Source organism: Haemaphysalis longicornis, unplaced genomic scaffold (assembly GCF_048455015.1).
Source record: "Haemaphysalis longicornis isolate Haplotype H1 unplaced genomic scaffold, Haemaphysalis longicornis Haplotype H1 scaffold_5, whole genome shotgun sequence".
Classification (NCBI taxonomy): Eukaryota; Metazoa; Arthropoda; class Arachnida; order Ixodida; family Ixodidae; genus Haemaphysalis; species Haemaphysalis longicornis.
Window position 1 is genome coordinate 58,655,891 of NW_027526385.1, and position 17,288 is coordinate 58,673,178.

Genomic DNA, 17,288 nt, shown 5'->3' on the forward strand with positions numbered 1-17,288 from the left:
ACAGCGCAACCTTTAGGGATAACACAACACGGATCAGCAGAAAGGGATGAGAATGTAATATCTTGAAGGGTATTGTTGGGCTAGTTGGTGCCTGGACGTCATGGTTTCATCATGCACTGTGGTCCTGACTTTCGTCCAGTGTCCTTTCTTGCACAGTTGAAACCACAGTGGTGGTGGTAGTGGTGATAAACATACTGTCAGATGGCTGACTCTATTACCTTTATGTGCGTAGCCTGTGTGTGCGTACTGCAATGATGGGAGGAGTCACGGCGCAACACACTGTCACAAGGAGCAGCAGTGCATAACAGAAGCACAGCATGGCTGGAATTCAGGTTTTGTATACCGTAGTCAGATCTCTAATTGAAGTTATTTATCCACATCACCTAGCTAAACCTGCCACCAAGTACAGTTGGTTATGGAAAAGTCAAAACAAAGCGGTTTGCAGTTGCATTGTATAGTTTTGAAGTAATTAACAAGCTGTAGGACTTCGTTACCCTATAATTGCAGAGCTTGGTTTAAGGGGGGACACAGGTCTTAGAATTCCAAAATTTGGCCGAAAAATCAATTTTTCAAAATCGCCATTATCAAAAAGTAGAGCTATTTTTCTTCCTGTCAGCCAAATATCCAGACCCTAGAGTACGTATTTAAGCCATAGTATCAATTTATATCACCGACGACCGCTAAAATCGGGCATGATTTGACGCGAAAATGGCATTTTTCCCACGACTCACCGCTGGGGTTCTAGATGCGCTATGGCGTCCATCTTGGTCTTATGTAAAGGTACTTCTTTTCGTTTTCAATTCCCCGCTAGAACCGCTTAGTTTCGTCCATTGGTTGCAAGTAAAACCAGGGTAGAAAAAAAAACAGAATGCGCTGCCTAATTGGCTACTGACTGCACGTGACCGCAGGTTGCAATCTGATTGGCGTGCCATCATGGCTAGTCTGCTCAGCACTCTCATCACAGTGCAACAGCTCATGTATTCGTTCATGCGAGCAGCGGCAAAAGCCTGTCACAGCCTAATAATAGAGTAGATACGTCTATCGGTAACCGAAAGGAAGAACGAGCTGTGTTAGAAAGCGCCTGAAATACGCTTTTGTGCGTGTCTGGCGGCAACTTATCGCGAGAACTGCGCCAAGATGGCTTAGCGCGTCCACGGGCTGTCGAGGCAATAGTTAACACAAAAAATAATTATGCCACTTGAAAACTCGTTACATATTCAAAATAAGGAAAGAAAAAACACATGCACAGTGATTTTGATTATCGTAGACCAATTAATAAAAAAAGTTTGTTTTAAAGGCCAGTCTCTCCCCTTAAATTTCTTGTCATAATGGTTGTTCCACTCTATGCAATGAACGTGCGTAGTTTTGCATTGCAGCCCCAGAAGCAATCAACAAAAATGGTAAAACGTATACTATACTTTTGGACTTGTCAAATATTCGCATGATAAATATCTGTCAACCTTTTTTGCTGTTATTATTTTGTTGCAGCTACTGGGGATAGAATAAATTAATGAACAGCTTTATTGTGACCAAAGTGGCACAAGATTTATTCTCAGTTAGCTTGTTATGGTATAAGAGTGTGTTCACAATTGGAAAACTATTCCAAGATAACTGCAGACCAATTTCTGTTTTGGCTTTGACATATTGAACTGTAATTGTGCACCGAGTTAGGTTACACAGTTAACCCTCGATGTAACGAAGTCGGTAAAATTCTTAATTTACTTCGTTGCATTGAAATTTCGCTACATTGAAATTAGCGGTTATAATGAAGTGTTCATCCCGTGAAGCGTTTCCTGAAAAAGAAAACCTGGCGCGTATACACGGCCGGCGCACTGTTTCTGTTTCTATCGGTGCTTAATCGTCTACGCGGGCATCAGCGTGAACCGCATGGAACGTTTTCTTCCCGCAAAAACGCGCCCCGCAAGCCACAGGTGCGCTGACGCAGCTGCGGGTGGTTTCGCTCGCTGAAACGCAACTCGAGGGGCAAACGAGAGGCACATGCGAGAAAAAAAGCGGATAACGTGGGCGAAATTTTCACTGTAAAACGTCATACGCGCCGCTTACTCTTGAGAGCGCCTATCAAATATCCTTCGCGCGCGTCGAAACCATGGCGAAACTGGTGAGGGTCCTCCCACCGCCGGCACGCAATCGCGGACGCCGGTGTGAAAAAAACGCGCGTGCAAGGCTCATAAAGATTCACAAATGCTTGCTGGGACGATGAAACCCAAGAAGCATGAGCGAACTCGAATGAAGTGCAAAGCGGCGGCATGCGGTGGCGGCGGCAACGCCAGAGGCGATTAGGCTTAAAGGAGTACTGACACCAAATTTAGAGGCCTAAATAACGATATAATTGGCTTCAGTAGTTTGTACAGATTACCCACAGAAAGTTTTGGAGCGATCCGAGGCTGGAAACGCATCAAAAATCGATTTTAATTGCCCTGGCCGCGAACTATTACAAATCGGCAGCACTAGCGAAATCGCTTAGGGTGTGACGTCAGGCTATCCGCGATTTTGCGGCCGATTCAGCATGACGTCATACAGTTGTTTCCGGAACCGGAAGCGATAGCCTGCGCTGTTGTTGTGGGCGGTCTCGCTTCGATAGGAGGTTTGGCTTGGCTGCGGTACCGCTGTGAGCAAGGCTTGCGAAGTGCGCACTTCACGTTTCCGCGCAGGTATTGCCATCTCTCGACCGGTCGGCGCACCGCCCGCCGCGCGCCGCGGGGGGCCGGTCAGCGTATACGCTTGCATCGCGGCAGATATCTGATCGCCGCTTTTAAAATAAGCCCTGATAACAATCCCAAGCACAATTTTTCACCACACTAACACCTACTTTCTCGCATGTGGAACTTCATTTTAACGATCAGATTGATTCAGAAGAGCAGCGACAAGCGGTTGCTACCGTCTTGCTACCGTGGTCTGCGCCGGATCGAGCCGCTGAGTGTCCGAGCTGGCAGGCGCGGCCGGCGTGTGCGCGAACTGTTTCCGAAGGCAGGAAACGCTTCACGATTGCCTGCTTTATCCATTTTTTGCGATTAAACGCGCGGGATCTACAAATTCAGCTCAGCGATAGTCGTAGTTGACCATGGAGCAAAAACGGTGGGCGGAGCGACGCCGACGACGCATCGCATGCACGCATCGGGTCATGTGTCTCAAATTCACGCGTACGACTAGTCGTGGTGACAGTCGTAACGATCAGTCGCATGCGAATCGAGTGTACAAATCGTACATGTGTCCAGCGCTTTAGTGTGAACCGCGTGCAATCCGTAGCAGACGATGCAGCGAACGTCCCTGGCGTCACGGAGACCATGACGTCACGGTCCGACGTCACGGAGACCGTGACGTCAGGCAGTCCGCTTGCAGGCTCTCCTTCGAACGGCCATTTTCCCGCGCGGCGACCGAATTTGAAAGTGGTTGCAATAAACGTGCTATAATTAATTATATGTTGGTGGCTGACGCCTTTCGGTTCGATTTTCGTAATTACTGGGACCATAGGTATTCTTTACAGCATAAAAACTGAAAGCGAGAAATTTCGTGTCAGTACTCCTTTAACACCGTGGAGGATATCTGCTGGGTGCTTTCGTAAGCGGCGCGTGTCACGTTTTACAATGAAAATTTCGCCCACGTTATCCGCTTTTCTTCTCGCATGCCCTTCTCATTTGCCCCTCGAGTTGCGTTTCAGCGAGCGGTTAGAAGCGGCAGCTGCATCTACCCGTATCGCGCGGGTGGTTACCGCAGCTGCGTCAGCGCGCCTGTGGCTTGTGGGGCGCGTTTTGCGTTTTTGCGGGAAGAAAACGCCCCGTGCGGTTCACGCTGATGCCGATTAAGCCGTAGACGATTAAGCTCCGACAGAAGCAGTGCGCCAGCCGTGTATGCACGCCACGCAGTTTGTAGGCAAGGGGCTTACTCAGACTCCGTGGCTGGCTGCATCCGCGGCATTGGGCGACCCGTGTCGCCGTTCGCATTTTATTGGGACCCCATTTCGGCGTTTGCGTCTCCCAAAATCTACTTCTACAACTTAAATTTCATGCCTAGTTCTCCATGAAACTTCGTTACATTGAAATTCCGGCAAACGGGACTTCGTTACACAGAGGGCGAAAATACATGGTGTGCATACACTTGGAGTTACAAAAAATTCCGTGGTTCGTTACATCGAGGGTTTCGTTACATTGAAGTTCGTTACATCGAGGTTTAACTGTACTTGTTGCGTAAATGAGACAAGCCCCCCCCCCCGCTTTTTTGCATTACAACCAGAGGAGACAAGGACATGATCGGTACCTTGCAAGGGTTTTTTTAACAAACAAGTCCACCACTAATTTAATCGAGCTGCCATCGTGCAACGCTGGTGGCATAGGAAACAATGGTCGTGAATACCCATCCTCTCCGTGTCTTGTCCCACACAGGACATGTCCAAACTAAGTGGACTCGTGAGCAGTCGTTTCTTCTCTTCCAGGGGAGCTGTACCAAGAAGCCGCTGGTGCAGCCACAGCTGCCATGAAAGGGCGGCTGGCCAACAAGTACTACCAGTTGGCCGAAGAGGCAGCGGCACAGCAGGAGGGATGCTGAAGGAAGAACAAGCCACTCTCCAGACCCACGTCTCACTGTTTCCTCCCCAGGGTTGCGTCGGTTCTCCCCAAATTCCCTCTTGCGTTCCTTGTTTCCCCGTTGCTGCTCCCTAACAAGCAGGCATTGAACCAAGCCCTTTGTGGGAACAGGGATTGGATTGGCCTGGCTACGGATCGGTTTTTGCGAGAAGTCATTGGTTGCGTGCGGTTTGTGTGGGAACACAGTTTCTTCCCCAGGGTCAGTCTTCTCTGTTGCGTACCTGGTGTCCCCAAAACTGCTTCCCAACAAGCACTTTGCGGGAACGAGGATTGGATTGGCCCGGCTACGAGTTGGTTTTTGCGGGGAGCCCAAGCAGGCTGTATAGAGTGTTCAGACTGTGCCACAGGCTAGTTATTGATTGGCATGGTTGTTCTTGTCACATGTTATCTGTCACTCAACTCGGTCATTTTTGTGGTGCTGGCTTTCGCTGTTTTGTTCCTAGGGCAGTGCCAGGATTTTGTGTGGTCTCGGTGGTGGGACAAGGAATGTCCTCGTTCATTTGAATGTGCAAACTTTTCATTGACATTTTTGAAACAGTGACTAAGAAAAGCACGAGACTGTGCTATCATTCGGGGGGGAAGGGGTCAGACGCGTCCCTCACAAAGCCACAACTGCACGCAGAGTGCAAATAGGTTATGCTGCTGCCTATCATTTTCACACATCTGCAGGTTCACGCTTCTGCAGTTTCCCAAGTCAGCTTCACGGGTTATTATTTTGCTTGTGGCACAGCCGGCGATCAAAGTGAGAGCAGTGCGAATGTGCCGAGGAATCCGTCTTTAATAGATTCCTCGCTTTAACGATTTAACAGCACCGTTTGTGGTGTGTGTGAATGGTTGGGTGAGATGTAAGCTGCAAGCAGTTGAATGCGGGCACCTTATTTCGGTGCCATTTAGAGGCCTGGTGGCTTAACGGGAAAGTAGACTGAGTCAGTCGTGTTGTCTGAGCGGTGCGTACCGTGCACAGACGTAAGAAGTTGTGATGACTGCAATGTGATATAGCTGCACTAACATTTATTCCACGTCTAAACTTTTTGGTTAGTTTAGGTTGTCCGGTGTCGATCGTCTCGGTGCTAGTTTTTGAATGTAGTCCTGTAACCAAGGTGAAATTGTGCGTGGCACTCTTGACCACTAGCAGTAGGCTGCGAGGTCAGTTTTTGCTAGGCACCTAATGCGATCGGGTGTCTGATGCCAGGATACATGCTTGCCTGTTGTAAAGGACGGCAATGCAGCGTCTCTAATGCTCGAGTGTCAGGTACCTGTTTAAACCCGTGCTTTTGTGTGTGCGTGTTGCATGTGCTGTTTCAATAAAGATGGTGCTCACTGTTATTGCACTGTGTAGTGGAGTTTGTGTTTGTTAGCCGAGGTGTCAGGCAAGGCACATTTGTGATTACACCGCTGGTTTTGCACTGCCTGTGCGCAGATTTGGGCCCAGGTGCAAAACCGGGCCAGCCAGAAAGATCTGCAGTGCGACTGTATTTTTTCGCAAGAGTTGCACCGTTCAATAACTCGTGGTTCCTTTGAGATTGCATTGTTAAGTTTGCATTGCCTGCCCGGTTCATGTTTTCCCAGCTGTATTGAGCTGTTCCAGAATATAAATGTGTTACAACCAAACATTGTCTTTTTCTTTAATGATGTGCGTGCTGTCATAGATGGCAAGACCTTGCATGTGGCTGGCTTTCTGCATCATCAGTGCAGTCATGGTCGACTTTAAGAAAGTCTATGCACTGCTGGCATTTTTTTTTTTTTTTTCAGTCCATGTTGCCCGGTTCTTAGGACGAAGCATGTAAAATTGGTCTATATTCCTGCACTGAGAGAGGATGGTTGTGGAGTTGACAGCTCTCTAGGCACATGGAATGCAGAAATTTGTTTTACTTCATTTTTTATTTATTTTGGATGAGTGCCCACAAACAGCATGCTACCTTCAGCATGGTGCACAGAAGAAACAAAGGAAAGGAAGATGTGTACAATACAGAAAGAAGAGCATAAGAATTGAAAATAGCATCAATGGAACAAACATTGCATGGCTGACTCGCACGATTCTACAGCATGAAAGAGCACACTCGGGCTTTAGATGCATTTTTAAGAGCTCGGAAGAAAGTGCTGTAAGAGTCAAAGATACTCGGATCAGGCGCCTCAAGTGAGTCGTACAGGAGTTGCATTCTCTGGATAGGACTTTTATGATTGACGGCAGGATGAAATAGTGGCAAGAAATGGCATCGTGCGGGGACATGAAAAGTAATGGAGTTAGCAAAGTGGCGGAGTCAACAGCACCAAGAATGAGCTTGTGAAGAAAGCACATCTCGAGGAGTGTTGTTCTGCCACTCGGTCTGCTTAATCCAATGTGGTCAAGCATTCTGTCATACGTGCAACATATTCTCCTGAAAAGGTAACGATCATAATAGATTCAAACAACTTTCATCTGGACTCATTCCAGAGACATTTAAGGAACAGAGTTCCATACAGCTGAGCAGTGCTCTAGCCAAGAACGCACAATAGCCCGAAAGAGGGAAAAGTAGAAGGTAGGATCAGTGAACTCTTTTGTGACGTGTTAAGAGAGCAACGGACTGCATTGCCTCGCTGCCTGTTCTTTCAGTGTGGTGTTTAAAACTCGGTGATGAATCAATGTGCACTTTCAAGTCCAGGACTGTTGACGCTTTAGTAAAGGAACCCCCGTGCAGCTTATACAAAAATTGAATCGGCACCTGTCGACCATGGTCGAATGGGTTGATGCGAAGCATGTTTGCTGAACACCATGCTGAGACGGTGTCGATGTCATGCTGTAGAAGAGAGCACTCGCCAACCCTGCCTACAGGCCGAAAGATCTTAATGTCATCAGCAAAGAGGAGCATTTCAGAGTGTTGCATGTGCTCAGCCAAGTCATTGATGAAAATCAAGAACAACAGGGGGCCCAGGTTGCTTCCCTGAGGCACTCCAGAAGTTGAGCGAAATTCACCAGAGAAACAACCTGAGACAAATAACTTTCAGAAAGCATCAAGTAAGTCATACATATTCCATAGTGATCCAGTTTGTGCAGCAGCAAGGAGTGTGACAAATCGAATTAGATTTGACTAATCCAAGTAGATTGCATCGATATGGTATCTTGAATGTACGGCAGGGACCACTTTGCAAAGAAAAGCACACAAATTTGTTGCAGGTGAACGATGAGTAATAAAGCCATGCTGTTGTGTACACAGTTTCTGGGAGAAGTAAGAGTAAAGGCGGCTGTACAGAATAAGCTCCAGAACTTTGGACAAAGAGCAAAGAGAAGTGATACAGGTCGATAACTGACCACAAGGGAAGGGTCGGCCGACCTAAATATGGGTGCAACAATTGAGTGTTTCCATAGGGTTAGAAAGACTCCATATTGTATACAAACGTTGAAAATATGCCTCAATATGGGTGTAAATATTGGTCCACAGCCCTTAACAATAAACCTAGGGATGCCGTCATGGCCACATGATGTTTTGGCTTTCCTTCTCCAAAGGGCTTCGCGGATTTCCGTCTCTGTAACTGGTGTTGCTGACAGGCACTCTGCCTGTAAGGTCTGATCTGCAAATACTAGACGTCTTTAATTAACAGTATCCACAACTGGGAAATCAAACGGATTGCTAGAAGCTTTTGCGAGAACTCGTTTAAACATCCCAAATTCTAATTTGTTGTATGACTAGCCTTTGAAACAGTCGTTGAGCGGTACAGATCAAGACCACCTGGTTCATTGACATTTGGCCAGCGTTGTCCACACAAATCGTGGTGGGTACCACAACAAGTTGGGTGCCCACGACACGATCTCCCTTTTAATACCTCCCCCCACAACGAATGTGAGGGTATAACTGTGCAGTACTGAGCTGTAGCATTTAGTTATTTGCAGCATGCACGATACCCTGTGTAATTACTTGCTTTATGAGCAGCGTACAGAATCTGCTGCTCTGCTTGCCCAGTAAAACATTCCTGAACCCACTCAGATTACTTCGATTACTCGCTGACCAGACTTCCGATGGAACATGCACTACCTTTCTGTAAAACGGAGATGCCACATGCATACTCCAGGGTCAAAGTTTCATAACCAGAACCAGGAGACTTGGCTGCCAACTTTGGGTGTTCAGAGCGAAGCGCTCCTTGCCTCACTGATGGCGTTGGATGTCGCTCCAAAATAAACTGCAGGAAAGCCAACTTTCTCTGCTGACAGTGACGATCGTGGCTGAAGTGAAAGACAGTTGAAATGCAAAGCTTTCTCCAGTCGGAAGCCAATGTCTTCAAAGTCCAAAATCCAAATCGTTACGCCCAAAATGCACTACAGGAAGCAAACTTGCACAACGGGTTGGGTTTCACACAAAGGCACATCAACTGCAGGGGCAGTCAGCACTTCATCCCTGGCCAGTCCTGGGTACGTGCCACGGACCAAGAATAAGATAGGAGGGGAAACGAAACTCCCTAGCGCGGCCAGATAATGTCACAAGTGCTCGTCAGAGGTTAAGCTAGCGGCAGCTGCCGCGGGCGAAGAAACTGCGCGGCCACCGCGATCGGCATTGCACTGCGCAGCCACGGAATGAATCGCGGCCGCTATCATTTCGTCCATCAGGTGCTGCTACCCTCTCCTTTGCCGTCGCAGCTACGAAGCTTGGCAGTTCGCCTTGGTTTTCATTGTGACATTATCTGGTCGCTTGCCCGTGCTTGCTGCAATGGACCGTTTCCCTTCTATATATTCTTGCTCCGTGGTACTTGCCAAACACTTCAACTGCCATCATCATCATTACAGTCCGAACACAGATGGCGAGCGAAATCCTCACGAGACTGGACTTTGATTTGACTCGGTTCGAGGCAGAAGAGAGCGTTGCATTTCAAATTTTCAACAATCGTTGTTGTTAGACAAAGAGGGAGGCTTTAATTTTTCGTTTTCTTCCGTTTTTGCCATGTGGCATATGAGAGACGGTTTAGGAAAGGAAGAAAGACGGAAAGAAGTAGGAAAGCAAGTCAAAGAGGGGGCCATGAAAATCGGAGATAGTGAGGAAAGCAAGAAGAGTGGTTGAGGGGGAAGGGGCAGGCTTTGTTTCACAATCTTTGAAGGGCTGTCCGTCCAAAGTAAATGCACTGCTGTCTGTGCCACAGCACTGCACAATGCCATATAATGCGCTAGCGATTTCTTTGAAGTAGCAGTTGTTGAGCATCTAAACACACACACCGACACCGCCTTTTTTTTTTTTTTTCTTCTTCTTCCTCAGTCCCTGAGAAGCATCTCATATATACAACAAACAAACACAACTACAAAACTACTCGCGTCACTTGCTTTTGCTCTCGATGATCCTCTGCACAGCTCGGACCTCTTCCTCATTCCGTATGTAGCCGTTGATCTCAGAGTCGGAGATGTGCCCATCGCCGTTGCAGTCCGCAACTGTCGAATCGCTTGGACCCGGCCACTGCTTTCTGGGGGGCTTGCGGAACGTGTGGAAGATGGCCGCCGACCGCTCGACTGACGTAAGTTCGCCCTGGGCGGTGCCACGGACTTCGTTGGTGGCGTCCAGGGCCAGGGAGGCTGAGTAGCGCAGAATGTCGTCCACGTACGCGGTCACCATTGACACTTTCACCTCGGTGTCCTTGAGCCACGGCAGCTGCTTTGCCAGTCGCAGGAGCACCTGGGGTGAAGAAAGGCTGGCGTGAGCTAACGATTGAGTGCACAGCCGGCGACGAAATGAGCTGGGCCACGCAAGCAGGTGGCAAAATGCACCGCCATGCCACCTAGCGTTGCATTTCTGGTCTGGAGACGCCACACAATGTGCGTGCACAAATTGTCTACATTCGCAACCAAACCTATTTTTGCTCTCATTGCTTTCAGCGTAACGGCTAACTAGATGCAGCTTTTGGCACTACAAGTCAATGCTTGCCCTCTAGCCCTCCTTTACCCGTGGGCAGCTGTGGGTGGCGTGGTAAACAGGTGGCAGAGCCTACGTCTTCCTAACAGCTGCAGTGGAATCTCGATGATACGATTCTGGGTGATACGAATTTCTGAGAAGTCGTGGCGAAATTGCATTGTTTGCAATGGGCAGAATTTCAGCTGTTACGGACCTGCATGGCCCGGTGGATGATACAGACGAGCCGGCAAGGCGCCCGACTGCCGAGCGAGCAAGCAACGGCGACAAGCGGGCTCTCTCCCCTCTCTTTGTCCCTCTTTCTCCAGGAACAGCCGGGCTGTTGCTTTCTGCTCACGAAAACACACCGCGCACGACACAGGCGCGCTGACGCTGCCGCGAATACCACCCGCATGCTGCGCGCGGCGTGGCAGGGGGCGGCAACATGACAGCGGCAACAGGGCTGCGAAGTGGTGCAAGTAGCTCGACCGACTGCTTCTGACCACTCGTTAAGATGCCACTCAAGGAACAATTGAAGTTGCTTATGCAGTAAAGGAGATGATAATGCGGGTGAAAATGGTACTATGAAACATCATCCGCGCCACTACTGAAAGCGCCCATGCTGGTGTGTAAGCCTAAACATCTCCGGCGGAGCCAGCCGGCTGCCTTGAGTGCTTCAAAACTGCCGCCATGAGGCATGCGCCGCCCCATTGGAGCAAGTCATCAGGCTCCTCCCACTGCCACGCACATCACACGTCAGTTCACAACAGAAGCAGAAGCTGCCGCAGGGGCAGAATCATCGACGCGGGCATGAAAAGATCGCACGCGCAACGCCGACGCGCACAAATCGTGTGCAAAAACGCGACGTGCGGTTCACACCTTGACTGTTGTGGTGTGTAGTGAGCTTGGGCACCGCGAGTGAGGAAACGCAGGGTAGTTTTACGCACTCCAGAAAAGACTGCTCGGCGACATGGACGTTAAAACAGAAGAAGAAAAAATCGCAGATTTCTTCACACGAAAGTAAAAAAAGAAATAAACGGAAACTTTTTTTTAATGCTCAATTTTTTGGTCTGTGTTGGTTCATACTAATTTTGGATGACACGAATATTGTTGGCGGTCCCGCGAGATTCGTACCATCGAGATTCTACTGTAGCGACAGCTGCTAAAGGTGCCACAGGTGCAGCACAGGTGTAGCAATGATCTCTCCTCAGTGACAGCTTCCTCGAGATACCTCCCGCACATTGCCACTGTTACGACAAACCTGCTGTAGCACTACTGTGACGCTGCCAAATACGTAGCAGCTGTCTTTATTGTCGCCCCAGCAGGCTAGCTAGAGAGGTCAAGAGGCCAGCCGCAATAGTCCACGCAGTATGGATACGAAGGGATAAGAAATGACGGAAGCACAGAAAGGCAAAGTACGAGGGACCAAACAACAACAGCATTTTGGGGGGCAAGAATGGGCTGGAAACCGATGCAGCACGAACGCGGTGACCATGGTTTCCCCTTGTGGCAGCATTGCGACTGCTGCACCCACATCATGCACTTCAATTGGCGGTGCACTAGGCTGAACGATTCAATCGGACTTGGACATTCGGGTTCAACAAACGCTTACTGAGTCCAACAACCAACAGTTTATCACACGCACTGCATGCAGCACAGAGTGGACGCTGCAATGTTCTGAACGATCCGTCTGCATCAGTGCATCTAACTCACCATGACATTCCATGGTGGCCGGAACGCAACAGTACGTGTCAGGGTTTCGGAAGGACTTTCCCACCCCCTCACTTGCAGGGTGTCCAAATGCCTACTGCCGCGTTTCTTCAGCCAGCCACCACGAAATGTTCCGGTGAGTTAGACACACTGATGCAAGTGGACCGTTTAGAACAATGCAGCATCCACTCTGTGCTGCACGCAGCGGCTGGGATGAACTATACAAGAACGAACTACGCGAGGAGCACGCACGTTGTTGAGGGTGCGAACAGTGCCCAGGACCGTCTCGATGGGAGCCATGCCGTGCTGCTTGCAGAAGGCCCTGTAGGTGGTGTAGGTGCGGGCGACGTCCAGAGACTTCCAGGCCGTGAAAACCAGGCTGGGCACCAGGCAGCGCGGGGGACGGCCCTCCAGGAACCAGCACCGATGCAGGGGCCCCAGCAGCGCCGTTGCCCGCGCCATCACCTGTGGCCGCTCGCCGGGGTCCAGGGACTGCACCGCCTCTGGCAGCAGATCCTGCAGCCGCATCGGCGCCATGCCGTCCGACGCGCCCTGTGCAGCGCAGGAACCCGTCAGCTCAGCAGGGATTACGACCGTCGTGCATATCATGACCACCATGCAGATCATGACCATATTGCATATCACGACCGTCTTATCCATATCACACACAACCTTTTTACTAATCACAAATCATGACCATCATGACATCCAATTAAAGTATGTTCTTCGCGTCGCAGGCCGCTCATATTTCAGCCAGGGTATTCTGTCGAGTAAAGGAAGCGAACTGTGGAATAACATTAACGCCGAAAATTGGTGTCAGTACTCCTTTAACAGCCGCCAAGACGTCGTTGCCACCAAACAAGTCAAGCCCGCCTTTGTTGCCTTCCTTTGACCCACTCAGGGCTTCCCTGTCCCAACAAGCCTGCCTAGGAATTCCCAAACTCAATCAACCAAAAACGTCCCGTGGCTGACACAACGGCCTCCAGCTCTCAAGGGATAGCCCTGTAGCGACTCGCTCACCATGGGTTGGCCGTGCCAAAGACGACGACGACAAAGCTCCTCGTGTGGTGCAAGTCCATGCGCAAGCCTGGGCGACGCCGGGCACCCCTCAAGATGCACACGGTCAAGTGCGCTCTTTTTTTTTTCCCTTTTCCTTTGCTAAAGCCACTGCGTGAAAGGCCATGCGAGGCGCCTTGTGCCGGGGGAGGTTTTTTTTTTTTTTTAGTTTTTTTTTTTTCTAACGCCAACAGACCAAGCTCAAGCTTAAACAGTTCTGCGGTTAAAAAAAACTGTCAATTAGACCTCTGCTGAGGAGTAAGCTGACCTACCCGTGTAAAGAAAGGCCACCACAAAGCGGTCCCACCGAGAATGGCGCACCGATATTGGCTCAAGGAAAGACACCAGTTGGGGACAGAAACATTCACCTGCTTCATCTATGCTAGCTCACGTCCTTCGCATAGGTGAAAAACATCTGGATTAGAAACTAGATAAAATAATTGCGCAACAAAGGGGAGACACGGACGAAGAGACGACGGACACACACGGTGCACGGATTAGAAACGTTTAGGCGTGTACGTGAGCTGTCCTACACCCACAAATAAACTCTATCATTTGGTTTTAATGCCCAGCACTTTGGCATCCACTACTCCGGTTTGGCGGTGGCGACGGCGTCGGAACCGAGCGAGCAAAGACAGAAAAAAAAAAAAAACGGCGGAGGAAAGTGTGGTGAAAGTGTGAGGGGGAGGACAAAAACGCTATGCCCGCATGAGACGGTTGTCAGTGGCAACGCTTGGCGAAAGAGTGAGGGGGAGGTAGCGAGACATGCTCCTCATTGCGTGGCTCATCCGAACCAAGCGATATTTGCGTGGGGTTGAAACACGATTTACAGCAACATTATTCTCCGCGTTGGCAACTTGCTGCGAGATAACGGCAGAGCGCACGTTCGCTTGTCAATTCCCGAGACGCAGCAGCTATGTGCCATGACCTAGAAGGCAGTTCGCGCTGCACACAAATTTCGCATTAGGGATTATAGTAATCGTCAGCCATATTGTTATCTGTTACTTAATTTTATACAGTAATGAAAAAGTAACGACGTTACTTTTTCACAGTAACTGTAACAAGTTACTTTTTGAAGCTCTGTTTCTACAAGTTTTTATCATTGTAGTTGCTGAAATGACGCATATAAAACGTCAAAAAACTAAGAATCGCGGCACGATGGCCAAAAAACCAGCCGATGACGGCCAGTTTTAAGTACAGACGAGCAACAGGCCCGCTGTCTAAAAGACTGGTAAAAACCGGGCAGGTGGCAACCCTACATGTGCCCCAAGCTTTGTTCTGAAGATTTGGCGCACATTTGGCACTTGCATAAATGGCTTCACTGAGCTTGCAAAAAGCGAGGCAGAAGAAAGACAACTCACTTTGGTGATTGTGCGAAGTGCTTTATGCAGCTCTTTGCCTGTACATTGGGATGACTTCGCCAATGTGGGCAGTGAGACGGAACGGCCGTTCTCTCGCAGCACCTGCATGGTACAAAAGTGATCACCTCTGAGGACACTCAAAGCAGAATCGCCAGCAAGAAATAGCTTCGCGCAAAAGTTACACAGTATAAAACAGTTGCAATACAACTGATTATTTTGTGCATCCATATTCCGCTATGTTTCTTTAACAGCTCGTTTTTTCTACAATCTACACAAAGTACATTCGTGGGCACGACTGATTGATTGATTGTAGGGTTTAACGCGCCGACGCAACGTAGGCGATGAGGCGTGGCGTAGTGGAGGGCTCCGAATTCATTTTGACCACCTCGTACACACGGGCTTTTTCGCTCTTTGCCTATATCAGAAAAGCGGCCGCTGCGGCCAGGAATCGAACCCGCGTTTTCGTGCTCAGCAGCATGCCTTAGCCACTGAGCCACCGCAGCGGGTAGTTAGCGATCATAGCGGACACTACCAGCAAACACACTTCTTCAGGTCAACCTTACCTGGTAGCAGCAGGCCGCAGCGATGGCAAGTTGTCGTGACAGCAACTGGCGGCTGACCTTCTTGTTGAAGAGGTTGACTGCGCGCTCCAGCATCACAGAGTCCATGCCAAACTGGGTGGCCGCCCGCTTCAGCCATTCGTAACACTGGCGACGGTTGCCCAGTTGGTTTTCCGTCAGCACAGACCGCAGTTCTGGTCCATTGCGGCCACCGTGGCGCAGGGCGAGGCTGACTGTGTTGGCCACATAGCTGGAGCCAGTGTCTGGCCCAGTGGCCGCTACCGTGATCAGTGCAGCAGTGTCGACGACAACTCCACACGCAGTGCACACTTGGGAAACCTGTTTCAGTCATTTGAAGTTTGAAGACAAAAAGAAAAAGAAAAGAAGATACCTGTCAGCGACAGCAACAACAGTCTGTGCAGACCAGAACATGCTAAATAAACAGTGGCAGAGATTGAGTACGGCCTCACTTCAACCCTAGGCACCAGAGTTCAACCCTGATTGATTTGATTGATCGATTGTAGGGTTTAACGCACCGACGCAACGTAGGCGATGAGGCGCGCCGTAGTGGAGGGCTCCGGATTAATTTTGACCACCTGGGGATCTTTAACGTGCGCCGAAATCTCGTACACACGGGCGTTTTTGCTTTTCGCCTCCATCAGAAAAGCGGCCGCCGCGGCCGGGAATCGAACCCGCTCAGCAGCGCAACGCCTTAGCCACTGAGCCACCGCGGCGGGTAGAGTTCAACCCTGGTTCAACAGTTCAAGGCACCGGTGAAATTCTGCTGACGAGTTTAGTTACATGACATCTCAATCATTTCGGTGCAGAAAGTGTCTGGGGGCTTGCTTCTCATCATGCCTCTTGATCAAAGAGGATCTGGACTGAAAACCCGCAACGAAGGCCTTAATTTTTGTTCTCTTTGCCAAGTAAGTGCACTGGCGGGTCAACTAAATGCATCACTTTAATCGTCACGTGGTTCGATCACCGCACTGGCGTACTGAAAGAAGCCTTTCGTACCGAAAAAACAGACCAGCGCTGAGGGCTTTATGGTACAATACAGTTGCGCAGTTTGAGTTTCCAAGGGCAATGTAAAGACAGTGCACTTCAACGTCGAAGAAATTATCTTCAAGGCACGCACTGCATCTCAGGCACCTGACTTTCTGCATTATCATTACTAGTACTACTACTACTAAAATTAACTGAGCAGCCTGGTCAGATTCCAACTCGCTATATTTCTTTCTTTCTTTCTTTTTTTTCTTCTCCTGTTACACAACCACGTGGGAAACGTTCCGGCTAGCAAGGGACAACAAAGTTGCGACTACACGCCATTGATAAAGTTAGCTCAGATGGCTTATGAATGGACCCGATGGCGGCTTACTCCATCCCCGCTTTCTTCGGTCACGGCGGAAGCTCCACACGACGGGCACGAAACGTTCGCCATTTCGCCCCTGCGCCAACGGATGATGTGAAACAGTTGAAACAAACTGGTTGAATGGGTGCACAACGGCAGTCAAAGCGTCAAAGTGGCCAGAGCGCATAGTGAGCCATCGCCACCATCGCCGGCAGAGGAAAATTGGCACCTGTATTCCGCCAGGCGCTGTCGTGGCGCTATAGGTCGAATATATTTAGAACTATCTATTACGAGGTAGCGTGACTCGATGAAAAGGCCGTGTAGACCAACGTTTATAGATACTATAAACGTTGGTGTAGACGCTTTCTCTTGGAGTGGGCACAATGCTCATAGCAGAGTGAACTGAATTCTAGTTAACTCTATTTACCTAGAGTTTACTGTAGTTGTGCGGCGTCATCAGAAAACCGCGGGGCATAGCCCGCGCACGTGAGCACGTACGTGCAGCGCCCGGCGTCGTCCATGCTTGTGTGTGGCGCTAGAAAAAACTGTGGTTGATTCCTCTGTCATAGGAATCGGTGAAACTGGTGACATCGTAATGTGCAGCGAAATCTGCAGCTGAGCATGATTTGCGGGTCAGTGGCTGTCTTGTGGGTGTGCTTGGCGAGCGACGTCCTGCTGGCGGGTCGCTTCGACAAAGGTGGATTGGGTCAGTGAAATCTTGGTGTATCCCGGCATAAACCACTTCCATATGAAAATATAAAGCTCGAAAACGAACAACCCGAAATATAACGTACTCCTTAATACTA

General features: G+C 49.5%; 2 protein-coding genes across 3 annotated transcripts in view; one reads left to right on the forward strand and one right to left on the reverse strand.

Moving 5' to 3' along the window:
- The window catches only part of LOC144138282 (eukaryotic elongation factor 2 kinase-like), a 33,700-nt gene extending 27,488 nt beyond the window's left edge, over nt 1-6,212 (forward strand). For both annotated transcript variants that reach the window (XM_077670474.1, XM_077670475.1), the window contains one exon: nt 4,451-6,212. In XM_077670474.1, the coding sequence (XP_077526600.1) occupies nt 4,451-4,563 (113 nt within the window). In that variant the 3' untranslated portion in view covers nt 4,564-6,212. The remainder of the gene's footprint in view (nt 1-4,450) is intronic.
- A 3,314-nt stretch (nt 6,213-9,526) lies between these two features.
- LOC144138284 (transcription factor IIIB 50 kDa subunit-like) lies at nt 9,527-16,691 on the reverse strand. Its single transcript, XM_077670478.1, has 5 exons — nt 16,510-16,691; nt 15,135-15,470; nt 14,572-14,673; nt 12,407-12,706; nt 9,527-10,231 (listed from the first exon to the last, which is right to left on the reverse strand). The coding sequence occupies exons 1-5, from the start codon at nt 16,570-16,572 to the stop codon at nt 9,878-9,880; spliced, it is 1,155 nt and encodes a 384-aa protein (XP_077526604.1). The 5' UTR covers nt 16,573-16,691; the 3' UTR covers nt 9,527-9,877.
- Nucleotides 16,692-17,288: the final 597 nt, after the last annotated feature.